Here is a 15,733-nt window from a genome sequence, read left to right as displayed (position 1 = left end):
AAAGCAGAGATTTTATGTAAAAAGCTGGGCTGGAACCAAACTAACAAACAAACAGAAGCCATCAAAAATTATGAGACAGGCAATAAATGAATGGCAGCTGCCAAAGCTGTAGAAACTGTAAATGTGATCAAAAAGTGACAAATTAAGATAGAAAAAGCTGGGCACCTTTTTTTTTTTTTTTTTAAGTTATTTTAACATCATCTGTGCAAAGGAATTTCTTAATTTAATTATGTTTAAATTACATTTTGCACTCATGACACATGCCAGCTTGGCAGTGCTTGAAAGCAAAGGCTTCATTTTAGTGACATAAGGTTCTGGGTCACGGCCTTCTCTAATTTCCTAGTTGTTTTGGAGCAAAAGGAAAAAAAGACCTCCTGGTCACAGCATCTGAGGGGAAAAAAATAGTGTTGGGGTGAAATAGTCCTTCTTTCCTTAAAGAAGAGTTCCTCCCCTGCTTCGGCCTCTTCCCCCATTGCTGCTGACTTGCAAGAGAAGAGGACTAGCTGACGACATGTACTTCCACATCCACCCGTTAACAGGTCTTGCTGTGAAAATGGAGGAGAACGTGCTGGTTCCAAAAGACAATTATCTTTTTATAATATGAGCAGCACATGCTGGGAGAGAGGACCTCTGTCTTGATGCTTCCTCAGGACTAGCGCTGCAGTATATACAGCGAGCTACATCAAAACAGCACTTTTTATACTTTTGTTCAGCAGTGCTGAGAAGTTCAGCGGCTGTGGTGGATCATAAACCACGAACCTCCTCTTTAGGCAGCCCCAGCTGCTTTGCCTACATAGGCAGAATAAGTGTAGGATAGTAATGACGTGTATATTTTTGCCACTTAAAAGTGGCTGCAATCCTTAATAACCCTTGAAACACTAAGGATTGTTTAAAATCATGTTATTATTTACAATATGTAAGTTGTGGGTGATTTTTGGTTGCCTGTGTCAGATGTAGAGTCGTTCTGTACTTAGATTTTACAATTTTGGTTTCTGTTAGGTGATGACCACTGATCAACCAGTGCTGCTGACAGCTGAGACTTCAGGAAAAAAATAACAAATGAGCAAAAAATACTCCCAAAGTAAGCATGGTGAGACTTATGATAAAATCACCATGATGAATTCAGCGATCAGCCTGTAATGTCCACATCCTGCACAGTGTTCGCTGCACGGTGGTCGAAGACAACTGCCATTTCTACTGGGCCTTCTTCAGAGCTGTCAGTAACATAAAGCAAGAATCATTAATTCTAAAATTACCCAGCGTGTGACTACCCCTGGAAAAATGTAAGGTGTACAGTCTGTAAGCCTCACAGAAGTAGCACCTGCCTTCCAGGGCACAGAAAGGTTTTGGAGATGAGGGATTTGTCTGCAGCGTGAAGAATCACAGCCTGAGAAGATAGCGTGAGATCTAGGTAAACTGCTGGAAAACCGAGCAAGAGTCAGAGCCTTGAAACCTTCAGACACATCACCCTGGAGGCTGCTGCCGCGCATCCCAGCCCTCGCCGCCCTCAAGTGGGGCAGGCAGCCATCTCGCACCCAGCTGGAGCAGCGGCCATCTTGCCATGCCTCTCACGGAAGCGGCCATCTTGCGTGCCGTACAGCCGGCAGCAGCCATGGTGGTGAGGGGGACGCGGGCGCAACCCTCCTGGGGCCGCCCACTCGGCTGACTTAGGCCGGCGGCCATCTTGGTAAAGGGCCGTTACCGCGGGAGGCGGCGGCGTCCCGGCTCCTTCCTCCCTTCAGCAAGATGGCGGCGGCGCATGCTCAGAGCGGGGCGGCGCGCAGGGCCCAGGCGGCGCGGCGCTCATGCCCGCGGGCTGTTGTGGTGGAGGGCTCGGGCGCCGCTGAGGCGGCGGGCGGGGACCGGCGGCAGCCATGGGCGAGACCGAGAAGCTTTGTTATGTTTATAGCTGCGACCTGGACATCAACGTGCAGCTGAAGATGTGAGTGGGGGGGCTGTGTGGGAAGCGGCCCGGCCCCTGCCGGTTTGGGGGAGGCTGGGCCGCCCGCTCACCGGAGCTGCGCTGGGTCCCGAAGCCTGGCTTCCCCGCGGGAGTCCGGTTACGGGGCGGTGCTGGCTCTGTCTCCCCTCGCCGGCACCGGGAGCCCCTGGATGCCGCCGCCTGTTTCCCTCAGGGCTCCGGGCCGGGCGGAGGCAGCGCGGCCGTGTCGGCGTCCCCTCAGCCCCGCCGCCGAGCGGTGCTGTGGGGAGGGGACGGGCAAGGGACAGCGGCGGCAGCAGGGCCATGGGTGTAAGCTTTGCCCTAAACGCCTCAGAAAGGTTCATGGTCCCGCAGTGCAGGACCGTGCTTCAAGGCAAAGATTGGTTTTCAGTTCAGCGGTGATGTCTCTGATAACATTTCACCTGCTGGTGTCACAGCTCACCCCTCAGTGTTAGGGGAAGGAGGTGAACTGGGGACACTCTTTCCTACTTGTTTACGTGCTCCTTTGAGAGCAAGTTGCTCTTAGTCGGCTTCTTTGTTGTAGACAGATCCAGGTGCTGCAACATGTAAGTATGTTCCTAACTGGGTATGTGTAAGCACTCTTCTTGAAGCTGGTGTTATTACGCGCTGATGTATTTGCTGGTTAATTTTGAAGTTTGGGATTTTTCTGCATCACAGCAATGGGATGTTTACATTTGCATAGGAGAGACGTGGCTGGCTCTAAAATGTATACCTGATGTTGCTACGTTGCACTTTTTTTGAAAACTAACTTGGGGAAGCTTATTCGGGGGTTGTTTAACTTCTGAATGGAAGGTGATACCTGAAGTCAGATGCATGTGTTTTTTTTGCGTGTGTGTGTGTGCATCAGAGTGTATGTCGTCCTGGAATGTGCTATGCTAGTTTCTTGCAAGAAACTTGTTCATCTAATCTGAAGTGTTCTTGTGGTACTGATAGATTATTTTTTTATCCTAGAAGATTGATTGTAAATGTTTTCCCATCACCACCACAGTTTCTTTTTTGTTTTCACATGTACATCCACAGTCAGATATTTAATATGCATGATTGTTTTCATCGTGATATAGCTGAGGCCTGAGAAAATCCATCAATTTACTCATAATGCCAGCACTCTGCAAATTGTTGCAGGGCTTCAATCAAGTTTGATTTGAACAGTCTGCTTAGTTGAGCTTTGATTTGTTGTTGATTTGAGAGACAGCTGGCATCCAAAGCCAGTCATATGTTTCACATTTCATACAGTTTAAAAATAAGGCTTTTCTTGTGTTGGTTCTTTTTTTTCCAAATAGTATTTGAGCACATGTGATCTGGTGTTTGGTTTGTTTTTTTTTTAATAGCATCATATGTTATCTCATTGTTGCCCTGCTTAAGGTACCTCATTTGATCCTGTCTGAGAATCCGCAGGTTGTACTAGAAGAAGTTATCTCCATTGAAAAGACAAAACAAGTAATTCTTCCCTTCTCTGCTCCCCCCCCCGCTCCAAATCAGCATAGAAATAAATTCTGTATTTGTTCACCATTTCACATCCTGAGTTCCGCTCTGATATTTGGATTTCACTACCGACTAGTAATGCAAAGTGAGGATAGCCTCAGTACTGGGTAATCTAAATATAAGCTATGGAAATAGAACAGGATTTTTATTGTGGATGAAATAAATTCTGGTTTGTTTATCCCCCCCTCCCCTGCAGAGGAAGTCTGGAAGGGAAGAGAGAACAGAAGAGTTACAAAGCTCTCTTAGAAGATCCAATGCTGAAGTTCTCAGGACTCTATCAAGAAACTTGCTCTGACTTGTATGTAACTTGTCAGGTGTTTGCAGAAGGGAAGCCTCTTGCTCTACCAGTTAGAACTTCCTACAAGGCTTTTAGCACTAGGTGGAAGTAAGTGACTGGCTTTTATTTCGTATTCCTTTTAGTTACTGGGGCATCAAGTTATATAAATAAATATGTATGTTTTTTATTTCTGTCAGAAGAATTTGTTTTCTATTGTATTCCTCAAATAACTTCTGTTTCTTCAAGTCTCTGTATGGTTATTAAGTGTTACCCTGACAGCACAAAACCAACCTTTTTGTGTAATGGGTAAGTGATAAAATTGTTACTTGCGTGTTTGGGCATGGCTCACTACTTAACTTCTGGGGCCTCGACTAGCACGTTTTCATACTATTTACTGGACAGACTGATCTTTGGTACTTAGTCTCAAGCCAGAGTATTTCTCCTTGGTCTCTAGACTTTTAATCATGCTCAAGACAAGTATTTGAATGGTTAAAGCCCACAGGAAAATAGTCCATCTGCTCTTAGAAAGTCATATTCTAAGGAGAATCTGGGTTGTATAAACTAATACAGAGTAACTTGAATTCTAAAGCTTTATGACTAATAAAAAGTGTTTCTCTGCAGCTGGAATGAGTGGCTGAAACTGCCTGTGAAGTATCCGGACTTGCCTCGCAATGCACAAGTGGCTCTGACCATCTGGGATGTATATGGACCTGGTAAAGCAGTTCCTGTGGGAGGAACAACAGTCTCGCTCTTTGGGAAATATGGGTATACTGCTTTTTCTTCTATGATACAGATTTGAAGCTTACTTGTGAATAGTAAGGTAGCAGTGGTTATGAAAGGGTTTTTTAATTTATTTTTTTAAACAAAGTTAACAGTTCCATGTTTGCAAAATCAGATACATGGATGATTTACTCTATTTCCTCCTGACTGTAACTTCATACATGCTACAGTGTTGTAAAAAAAAGTCTTCTCTTGTATAACACCAAAATTTATGCTTTTAAAAAAAAAACAACTGTAATCTTGGATTTTAAGGTAGCAAATGCTGAAATCATTTATACTTTTGTAATACATGGATGCCAGTACTGATTACTTAACGTAATTGATTTAATTGGCTTGCAATTGGGCTGTTAATAATACAATATTATTTAGGAGGAATAAAGTGTAACTCAGTAAATCAGGAGTTTTCAAAATTAATAATCTGTGATCCAGAGGGTGAGTTTAGTAAATTTGTGGATGATAACACTAAGATGGGAAGGATTACAGGTGTGCTGAAGGTGAACAATGCATCAAAAAGATCTTGACTAAGTGCAAAGGGGACTGAAAAAAAGTAGGATGCAGTTTAAGGAAAAGTATGAGGCGCTGGTACTTTTTGCAATTGATTGTAGTCAAATACAGAATAGAGCAGCTGCCCAAGAAAACAGAGGAAAAGATTTGTGTTTTGGAGTGAATCTTAAGTTTTTCATGATTCAGCATGGTGATGCTCTTGTGAAATGTGTGAACAACATTGAATATATGAACAATTTACAAGTATGCGCATCAGGGAAAATGTTGTATCCTCTATACTTGCCCACTTGTCTGGGATATGTTCAGTTCTATATAACTGACTTTAAGCAAGTTGCTGACTACTGGGAGTCTAAGGGAGTCCATATCATTGAACATCTACCAAATAGGTGTGATGGAGCAGGAGTGAAGACTAGTGAGGCTGAAGAAAAGACTGTAAGAACACTTTTCTAGTATGTAGGTAGTGCTGGAAAATGGGGAGAAAGAGCCTTTTTTGTCTTGTCAGTGGATAAGAAGTAATAAGGCTAAACTGAAGTGCAGGAAAAGTTTAGGTTAACATTAGGAAAGCTGTTCTAGTGATGCTTGAATGCAGAAAAATGACTGTAGAGAGAGGTGGTATCTGTCACTGAAGATACTGCTTTGACAAAAAGATTGAGATTGTCTTAGGGCAGAAAATTGAACTGGTTCAATTGGGCTCTGTCCCAAAGACTGCTGGTAGTTTTTAAAGCATTAGAGCATAGCTCCTGGAAAAAGATACAATATTTATAAATTAAATTTACTTTTATTTCCAGCATGTGGGGCCTGGGGGAAGTAGACAGACAGAAAGAAACAAATAATTGTGGAATTTTGTATTTGCTTGTAAATGCAAATCCTTACAGTAGTATTCCAGAAATTGATGTGTAAATTCAAGGACAGGTGGTCTGGTCCTTCTAGTTGGTTTTTCTCACTTTCAGTGGTTGACTTTTTGAAGTGTTCCTTCCAGTTATATTTATCTGAAGTTGTTAGAGTTAAGTGATCGGCTCTTATTGGCAAAAGTAATGCACTTGATTTCTTGGAGCATTTTTTATAGGTGGATCAGCACAAATATGCAAGGGAAGCAGGGTTTTGCAGAAAAAAGATGTGGTCAGTTACCCTGCAAAGTTCTGTTCACTGCATAGTTTCAATTACTAATTCAATTTCAAGCATAGATGGAGAAAATGGTGTGTTGAGGGTTGTGTGGGGTTTTTTTTTTGGTGGTGGGTGGGGTTTTTGGGTTTTTTTGGCAGCTCAGAAGGCTGCTTTATATCAGTTGACCTTCAAATGAAACTTAGGTAGTTTTTTAGTTGAATTTTTTTTCAGACTGGCAGACCTAAAGTCAGTATTATAATTTGCAAGTCAAGAGGAATACTTTCTGCTTCATTACAAATAAAACTATGAAGGTCAAGCTCTGTCCTCAGTTTGCGTTTGTACCACCCCACTGACTTTGGGAATTACCCATTTTTCTTCCACTTGCCAAATAAGTTATCTCAGAGGTACTCATTTTCTTCTAAACTCCACATGCCAATAAATATGAAGGCTGTAGAGGGCACAAGGTGCAAGACACTTTGCAGTTCAGTTAAATTATGCATGACAGTGCATGATTGCGGGTTTGGCCAAGGAAGCTACTTCATTTTCTTGCAGCTGCTGCTGCACTTTGATTCCTAACAGCTGTATTATTTTGAATGTACTGAAGTGATTCTGCATTTTTCCCTACAGTATGTTTCGTCAAGGTATGCATGATTTGAAAGTCTGGCCCAATGTAGAAGCTGATGGCTCGGAGCCCACCAAAACTCCTGGGAGAACCAGCAGCACAGTCTCTGAAGATCAAATGAGCCGCTTGGCAAAGGTAATGGAATAGCAAGTAAGCTTTAAGATGTATGTGAAAAGTTTGCACTTTCACTGGAGTGAAATTAAGACAGGCTTTAATGAAAACAGGTGTCTTGTGTTGGTTTCTCATGTGAAAGCTGTCTTCCTTTGATTGGTTAGATATTTCACAGGATTTATACAAATGAGTAAAATAGATCATACTCATTTGCTTGTGAAGTATTTATTAAAAGGGGACATACAAATACCTTTTAATATACATAGCATTCTGTTGTAACAACTTAACATCCTAATTCTTTGTAAAGAATGAAAATACGAAGATGCCTTGAAGATGCTTGAAGCCAAAATTCCATCAGGTTCAGTAAGAGCAGCTCCTGACAGTAACTTGTGAGGACAGCCTAGTTTCTTTCAGTAGCCATCCTTTAGATTTAAGGCTGTCTGATGTAGTGTTCAGATGTGTATGACATACCTCTACATTAGAAAGAATTTGAGTAGAACTGCAAAAATTAAACTAAGTTTCATTCATTTAAGCTCATGAATATGTGTATATATTAGTATTTTCTTCTCCCAGCTTGATGGCAGAGTGTTTTTTTGGCATCAAAACTACTTCTGGAATTGATCAGTAAATATTCATTCTTGAACTGTTTTACTAGCAGATCTTTCTCATTCTTCAGGTGAGCTTACCCCAAGTTTGCCAAATTGTTCAGCTCATTTACCCAGTGTGCTTTCTTCTTAATCTTGGTCTCCTAATTTTCATCCTCACCTTTATGCAACTCCCAGTGAAAGATAGGTCCAGTGCCCTAAATACGTTCATTTTCTCATCTAGAGATTTATCACAGCAATAAACTAACTTTCATTTAGGGTATCTCTTTTATTAGTCTAGTTCACCTTGAATTTATAATGGAAAACTCTTTAAAGCTTTTGCCAGTGGTGGTGCCCCATTTCTTGATCATAGTAGAATAAATCGCATTTAGCCTAAGGAAGCTCTGCAGACAGACACTAAATATCAAGGCTTGTTTATAGTTCATCAAACGGTTACATGATGTAGGCAGTGGGTCTCTGAGAAAGGATTTTTAGAGTCTAAGCCTTCCCTTTCACGTTAGTTCTGTTATGCAAATATGACCATGCCCTACCAGTGTTTTCTCTCCTCTTCCCTTCACTCCCTTATGCTCCCTAGCTCAAGAAATACAAATAATGTAGAGTATTTCAGTCTTAAAATACCTGGGTCTGTTCTAGACCGTTCTTTTGGCATATGGGAGATGAGGGCTCAAAGCCTCTGAGGAAGAGGAGGGAATTCTCCTTTCACATCCCAGTTGAGAGTCCTAGTTAATGGCTAATGAAATGCTAATAACATAGCTGCCGTCATTCTTCTCTCCTGAAAGCTGTTTTCGGAGATACTAATTTCTGAAAGATGAGAGTGTTTTCACTGCTGCTTTGTTGTGTTCATTTATAAAAACATTTTACCAGCAATGCTAGCAAAGTGAATAGGGTTTCTGGATAGCGTGTCTATGAGAGCTTTCATTTGCACAGCTGTTTACACAGCAGATGAGGTTCTTGTGATGTATCATTCCTAAATAGCCATTGTTTGAGCACAGTCAGCTTCAGTTTTTCTATGACTTACTCCTCAGTTGCTGAATGTCTCCTGATGCTACTGTATGTGCAGGTATATTTAAATACTGGTAAGAGGAGCAGGACTAATTAAATGCAAGATGACTTTGTGTGGACTTTGTTATTCTTAGGGTTTTTTTCTGTTTATTGCACAGACTTACCATTTATAAGTGTCATGCTATTGATTGATGTCTCATACCAGAGGCCAAACTAGAGTCCGCCAGATAATAAGTAACTTTTGAGAAGAGCTTGTTGAAGGACCTTTTCTCCATCTAAAGGATAACTTTTTATTTTCTTGACATGCTTCTGAGTTTGTGTGGTATTTATTATTATAGGGAATTTGTATAAAATCAATGACTGGCTGCCGGAGGAGTTGCATCCTTTTACCTTAAATAATTGATACTATGGCAAGTCTCTCATTTCATGTTGAAGTGCCATATGGTTGTGGTCTTACAAAACACATGGATGTTGATTGTAAAATTGCTACTGATGAAAAAGCCATGGCTTTGCATCCTCAGGGTCATTGTGAATGCAGATTCTTCCTGTACTAAGGAATATTAATGGGAAGAGCGTGGAATACCTTAGCATGCTCAAATATTAATGACATTAAGATGTTTCTCCCATGAGTGTTGTGTTAATTTATTCTACTTAAACAAAAAGTATTCTTAAGTTCTTTTTGATTCATTCATTTCCCTCACACCTGCTGCTGGCTGAATGAAATTAGATAATAACAATGGTGAGATAGTATCTAAAAGGATGCCTCTTATTTAGTAGCAGATGATGAATGCTTCTTTCCCTGAAGGGAACGCACGAGCTTCTCTCTTATTTTAAGCTTTAAATATTAATCCAAGAGAACGGTTCTTCATGTGTGTGTGTATATATATATGCCTACAGATCTTCTGGGTCTTGTATGCAGGCCTAACTAGTTGCTGTATTATGACTTTTTTCCTCTCTACAAGGGAGGTTTGCAGGTTTAAGAGATTAATGATTTTCCTCTAAAACTACAGAATGACTTTTTTTATTCTCTAGTGCAGTGAACAACAAAATAAACTAAGAATTTGTGACCAAGATATCTATAACTTTTTTTTGCCAAAGCTTTGATTAAGTGCTCTCCTAAATCTGTGTATCAATGCTGGATGTGAATATGTGGTAGTTGGACAATTTTGATGCATTGGTTCAAGGTAGTGGAAATAAGAAGGCCACCTTGAGTAAGAAAAAATACTTTTGTTAGATTAAAAAAAAAAAAAAAGCAGGGAGTAATTTATAAGTGGCTAAAATGGTGGACATGTAAGGGTAAGGAATTTCTTCATTGCTGAGAGTGAGAAGACCTTTTCTGTGAACTAGGTAGGACATTTGTGAATGTGTTTAAGTGATCATATCCAGCCTGCCTGGAACAGCATTTTGGGTTATAGCTGATCTGTGTGTTGCTGGTTCTCTACCTTTGAAATATATTATAAAGTCACATAGGAGGCAAAGGCCAAGTCTTGTATTATCCTGTTAGTACAGTCCTGGCGCATTTTGTCTCTGTAATAATGCTGAGATAAAGTTTGATGAACTGGCTGCAGAATATAACGTAAGATAGCAAAAAGTTATTACTATATTGTGCTCCTGTTAACAATCCTGCTGATAAGTTGAAAGAACTGAAAGACTGGTTATACTCAGCATCCTGAAATGTTAGTAAGGATTATACTGTGCCGCCTCCCCCCTCCCTTCCTTTTCCTTTTGTACTGTTAAGTTTCTGAAGTTTATTGAAGCTAATCTGAAGATTAGCTGTCCCAGAGTTTACTGGAGACAAAACAAATGAAAAAAAATCCTTACTATATACTGAATGGAGTTAATTAATTCTTAGAAGTTGTAGTGGTTTTCCAAAGTTTGCATCAAAATCTTATTACTTCTGTCAAGCTATACTGTGGTCTAGAGCTTAAAGAAATGTTAGGTGAATCAGCTGCTTTAAGCGAGCAATATCATAGTCATTATGGGATTGTGGTTTTGTGTTTCATGGAATGAGTTCAGGACAAAGGGCATCAGATTCTCATGGCTGATTTACTCTTCAGTGCTTCTTGAAATGGCCAGTTCCTAGCAAATCTGGAAATAAATTTGGTTTTTAAAAAAGGCAGGATTTTCCTCCCAGCAGAATAGCTTTTTGACTGCTTTTAAAATTGTGACTGCTTTTAATTAGTCCTTTACTTTGGTGGAGCCACTAACTATAGTTGAGGATTAATATTCAGTGGAAAAATTTAAATCTCATCACTAGTAGACTTAGTAGGAACCAAGAATCAGAAAAGCTGAATTAGATAACATATCTGAGAAATGAGCAACCATTGGCATTCAGAGCTAAACATCATGCTTGCTTTCATAAGTAATTGCCTTAAAATTTAATTCAGATCTTGAGAGGGTGCAGAGGCCGTGGTGTGGGCTGTAGTGTATTCCAACTCTTACTGACATAAACTGTTTCCAAGAAAACTAAATTAATTGGGAGGGTTTTTTCCTGCTTAGAAGTGGGAACCAGTATCCAAACCTGTTAGACCATAACACCAAATTAAACTCTGGGGAGGTGAATAAGAGAAAAAGAACCCCCAATGACCTTGTCTTAAACAGCAAGAAGTCACTTTGTGGAAAGTGAACAAGCAAGATGGTTTGCTGTTGTTGGATATGAAAGGACAGTTGATCAAGTTGTTAAAAGACAAGGTTTAAATGCTTACCAGCTGATCTTTCACAGATCAGTTCCACTGATACAATAACACCTGCAGGGAGACTGCAGAACACTGAAATTTCATTTCATTAATGGCTTTAATGGCTGTTTATAGTCTTTTGGAGACTATACGATTATTTGCCTGTTATCTCAGCATTACTTCTAAGAGATGTAAAAAGCTATGTGATTCTGCATAATTTCTGAAGCTTGGCTTCTTGAGAGTTTGTCATGTATGAACTCTCCAGGTCAGTCAGGATCTGTACCTGGATGTGAAGTTGATGCTCCTTCCAGAGTATATCATGATGGGGTATGTATTTAGCCCAGGTCATCCTTGGTGTGCAATAATACTTGTGCCCATACTGCTAACACATCAGTTTACTGGGGATTTGAGTGAGAATAATGAAACAGTATTACTGGTGCAAACTCTTAACCTTTTTTTCTTCAGAGTGATTTTTTTTTTTTTTTTCCTGTCTCTTGTGGTGAGCTACTGAAAGTCTCGTGCAGGTATCTGACAAGCTATGTAACCTAGACAACTCCCAGTATATTGCAAGTCTTAAGTCTTCTGTGTCTTTTTTTTTTGTAGTAACCTGATCTTTTTTTTTGTAGTAACCTCATCTCCAGTTCTGTATGGAAGAAGCAGGCTGCTGTGTTCTGCATACAATACCTTCCATTCATATGCTCTCCTAGTTCTCCTTGTATATTGCCTGTCCCCTAGCTGTCAGCTGGGCAAGAAATGGCAATTGGTGTGACTGTGTGGCCTGTTCAAATTTAAATGCTCATGGGTTGGCAGGGTGACCACAGAACAAAGCTGGTGGAGTATTAGTTGTAACCCTTCCCTTAATAGGAATAATTTTGAGGGTCTCTTCACTGGCCATTTTCTAGACAGTGATTTCTTTGAAACATGAAAAAACTTGATGTCTTCTAGTTCCTTTGCATCTCTTCTTGCATGCTACAAGAATTACTATTTTTTTAAGGAACACTTGTGATTTCTTGGGAGCCAGAAAGACGATTTTTTGTTCATATTTGTGTGGTGGTCTGCTGAATTTTTCATAAACTATTGTGTGTCAGTGCATCTGAAACTACAGGTAGTATGGCTCATATCTTGCTTATCTGCCCTTCCACTCTTCTAATGTTAGGTAGTCTTTTAAACAACTTCCTTGCTATTAGTACAGCAACATGTAGATGTAGGAGTAAAACTTTTAACTACTTTTCAGGTGACTAAAAAGAAAGGGAGAACAAGCTCTCTATGATTTGCTGTAAGTATTCAGCTGACCTTTTGCGGTGTGTAAGTCCTGGCCTGAAAACTTGTTTAGGTAAGGTTAACAAGGGCAGAAATACTCAATTTGGATAGTTTTTGAAATATCTTCTTTTTCTTTGGCTTGGTAAGTTTTACTATATGAAACTTAGTAACTCAAAAAATGAAATATATTTGTTACGTGACTTTGCTTAAAAAAAAAAGTTCCTGTTTTTAATGTGTTAAAAATGCAAAGGTGATGTGCTTGGAACATGGTTTTGGTCTTTGCCTTGATTGCGGTTTTAGATAGTAGAATTACTTTTATGGCATGGCTTAGCTGTTTACAAGCATCTACTGTGTGTGTACTGTACAAGCATTTTTTTCCAGTTCCTTTATTTTTTCCCCTGATTTCATGTTAGTGTCTCTGTTAAATTATAACTTTGATACTATTCTTGCTGTGAACAATTTAAATGTTATCATTGTGGTTTTTTGTGCAGCTCACCAAGTCTCATCGGCAAGGTCACATGGTAAAAGTGGACTGGCTGGACAGACTGACATTTAGAGAAATAGAAATGATCAATGAGGTAGGTCATCATACATCACGGTAGTAACTTATATTTTTTTGGATCTTGCTAAATCAGAACCTTTGCTTGGTTAGGGGACTAAGTTGAAGTACTTGTCCTATTTTTCTTCAGCTGTCAGTGTATATGATAAAAGGAAAAAAAATTCTTGTAAGCTTCCAAAGTTGATTTTACTTTGGCAGTAATGAGACTCATAGAATCACAGAATAGTTTTTGTTGGAAGGGACCTTTAAAGGCCATCTAATCCAGCCCCCATGCAATGAGCAGGGACATCTTCAACTAGATGAGGTTGCTCAGAGCCCCATCCAAGCTGACCTTGAATGTTTCCAGGGATGGGGTGTCTACCACCTCTCTGGGCAAACCTGTTCCAGTGTTTCACCACCCTCATTGTGAAAAATTTCTTCCTTTTATCTACTCTGAATATACCCTCTGTTTAAAACCATTACCCCTTGTCCTATCGCTACAGGTCCTACTAAAATGTCTGTCCCCATCTTATGAGCCCCCTTTAAGTGCTGAAAGGCCACAATCAGGTCTCCCCAGAGCCTTCTCTTCTCCAGGCTGAACAACTCCAGCTCTCTCAGCCTGTCCTCATAGGAGAGGTGTTCCATCCCTCTGATGATGTTTCTGGCCCTCCTCTGGACCCTCTCCAACAGGTCTATGTCTTTTCCTGTGCTGAGGACCCCAGAGCTGGATGTGGTACTGCAGGTGGGGTCTCACCAGAGCGGAGTAGAGGGGCAGAATCACCTCCCTCGACCTGCTGGCCATGCTTCTGTTAATGGAGCCCAGGATACGGTTGGTTTTCTGGGCTGTGAGTGCACATTGCCAGCTCATGTCCAGCTTTTCATCCACCAGAATAAACAGCTGTGTTACAAGTTTTCAGCTTTAATTGAACTTGATCATGAAAGACAGGACTTATTAATAATTTGGAATAGCTTTGAACAAATGCTGTTAGGTATGACTAGTTTAACTCTAGGATTTAGATTGTGATGGGAAGCTTTTTGGACATACAGTCTGTTCCTTGGTTTTGAGACCTGTCCAGCTTTATTGGTTTTGATTTTGGGTGCTGAGGAAAAACTCTTGGAAGATTTGAATGAATATTTAAAAAAAAAAAAAATCCAGTAGTTAAATATCTGAATGAGGTGTTAACCCTCATTGAGCAAAATCGCCTCCAAACTGTGAACTGATTATACTCATCTTGCACAACAGAACTCTGTTATTTTCTGCTTTGCGCTCTGAGATTTTTGTTGTCTTATTTATAATTAGACCTCTGGGAATCATATTCTTTTTGAAGTTAAATTTGTGCTTTTATAAACCCTTATGAATTTGTTTTTTAAGAACTCAGCTTATCCCACCCCTTTTTTTTTCCCCGCCTTCCCTTTCTGTAAAAATACAGAAAACTAAAAATTCCTGATTCCTAGAGCTGTGCAATTAAGTTCAGAACCACTTTGCCTGTGCTGGGAAGGTAGTCCACTATTAATGCATAAAATGAACTTGAGTTGCTCATGATTAAAGGTGATGCTTATTTTTTATTAAATCTATGTTCCTGGTGGTGGCTATGTGTAACTTCTTTCTTGTTTCCCACGTAGATTTTAAAATTCTAAGCACTTTTTCTAGGTAAAGCATTTCAGAAATGCATACGTGAGCAAATCTTCCTCCAAAAGTGAATGAACTGCAAATCTAATCTCATAGTCCATGTTTAATATCTCTCTTTCATGTCGTTATTTAAAAAAGTGTCTTCTGGTTTTTGACTCTGACATGCATAATTGTGTGTAATGATTTTAAAAAAAAAAAAAAACAAACAAAAACCGCGGTTGTCATCTGGTTATTCTTCACTGCCGTTTTTCAGACCTTCAGCCCACAGTTGCAAGTCACTGAAAACAATGTGATTTTTATCTGTTAAATGTGGGTGTTTATCATGAAGTAGGAATGTGAGCAAGTAAGAATATCAGGAAGAAGGTGATATGGCTTCAAGTAGTGCCATGAAATGATTAACTGAATAATTGCTACAACAACTGATAATCTAATTAATCAGTTACAGCACAAAGGAAGTAAGGTAATTGCTGTAGTGAGAATGCTGAAGATTGATGCACTTTAATGTATGATGCACATCTGTGGTGGCTCTCTTCTCAGAGGGAAAAACGAAGTTCTAATTTTATGTACCTGATGATTGAATTCCGTTGCGTCAAGTGTGATGATAAAGAATATGGAATAGTTTACTACGAAAAGGTATGTGCCTTGCAGGCTTTATGGTCTTCTTTAAAAAGCAACATATGCATCTAAAATGGATGGGGTTTTCTGCTGAGGTGAAATATTCTGCTGCAGGATAGTGGCAGACAGCTGTCAGTGGCAACTGTTTATGTACGTACAAATCAAGTAGTACAGATGCAACAAGATTGCAGAAGTCAATCATTTGTGTAATACAGTTCAAGATTACAGAATTTAATAAGTGTGAGTGATTAAAAACTTTTTGATTTGTGATTCCTTCAGTCCTCCAGTAGTACTTTCAGAGTAGCTGTCTGTAAAATTATGTCTTATATCAGAAAGAAATGTACCTGTATTGATTGGTAACTTAACTCTTACAAAGTTGTTAAAACTTTGCACAGGAGCTCTGCTGGTGAACATTTTATCTAAAATGAACAAATGTAAAAGTTCAGTCTTCCATGCTGAAAATGCTTGGGAAGTCATTTAAGTGAAAGACTTCTGGATTGGAATGTCTTGCATCTTTTCTTCCTCTTTACAAAACAGATCTCCAAAGCAGTGCCTTCAGTGTTTT

General features: G+C 39.8%; 1 protein-coding gene across 2 annotated transcripts in view; it reads left to right on the top strand.

Annotated features, from left to right (window-relative positions):
* The first annotated feature begins 1,752 nt into the window (after positions 1-1,752).
* The window catches only part of PIK3C3 (phosphatidylinositol 3-kinase catalytic subunit type 3), an 81,127-nt gene continuing 67,146 nt past the window's right edge, over positions 1,753-15,733 (top strand). The window contains exons 1-6 of one of the 2 annotated variants that reach the window (XM_069775371.1): positions 1,753-1,942; positions 3,642-3,830; positions 4,344-4,487; positions 6,738-6,867; positions 12,877-12,963; positions 15,091-15,186. In XM_069775371.1, coding sequence (XP_069631472.1) covers positions 1,875-1,942; positions 3,642-3,830; positions 4,344-4,487; positions 6,738-6,867; positions 12,877-12,963; positions 15,091-15,186 — 714 coding nt within the window. In that variant the 5' untranslated portion in view covers positions 1,753-1,874. The remainder of the gene's footprint in view (positions 1,943-3,641; positions 3,831-4,343; positions 4,488-6,737; positions 6,868-12,876; positions 12,964-15,090; positions 15,187-15,733) is intronic. The other variant, XM_069775372.1, reaches the window with a different exon arrangement.

Source organism: Haliaeetus albicilla, chromosome W (assembly GCF_947461875.1).
Source record: "Haliaeetus albicilla chromosome W, bHalAlb1.1, whole genome shotgun sequence".
Taxonomy (NCBI): domain Eukaryota; kingdom Metazoa; phylum Chordata; class Aves; order Accipitriformes; family Accipitridae; genus Haliaeetus; species Haliaeetus albicilla.
This window is presented reverse-complemented; position numbering and strand designations above follow the sequence as displayed.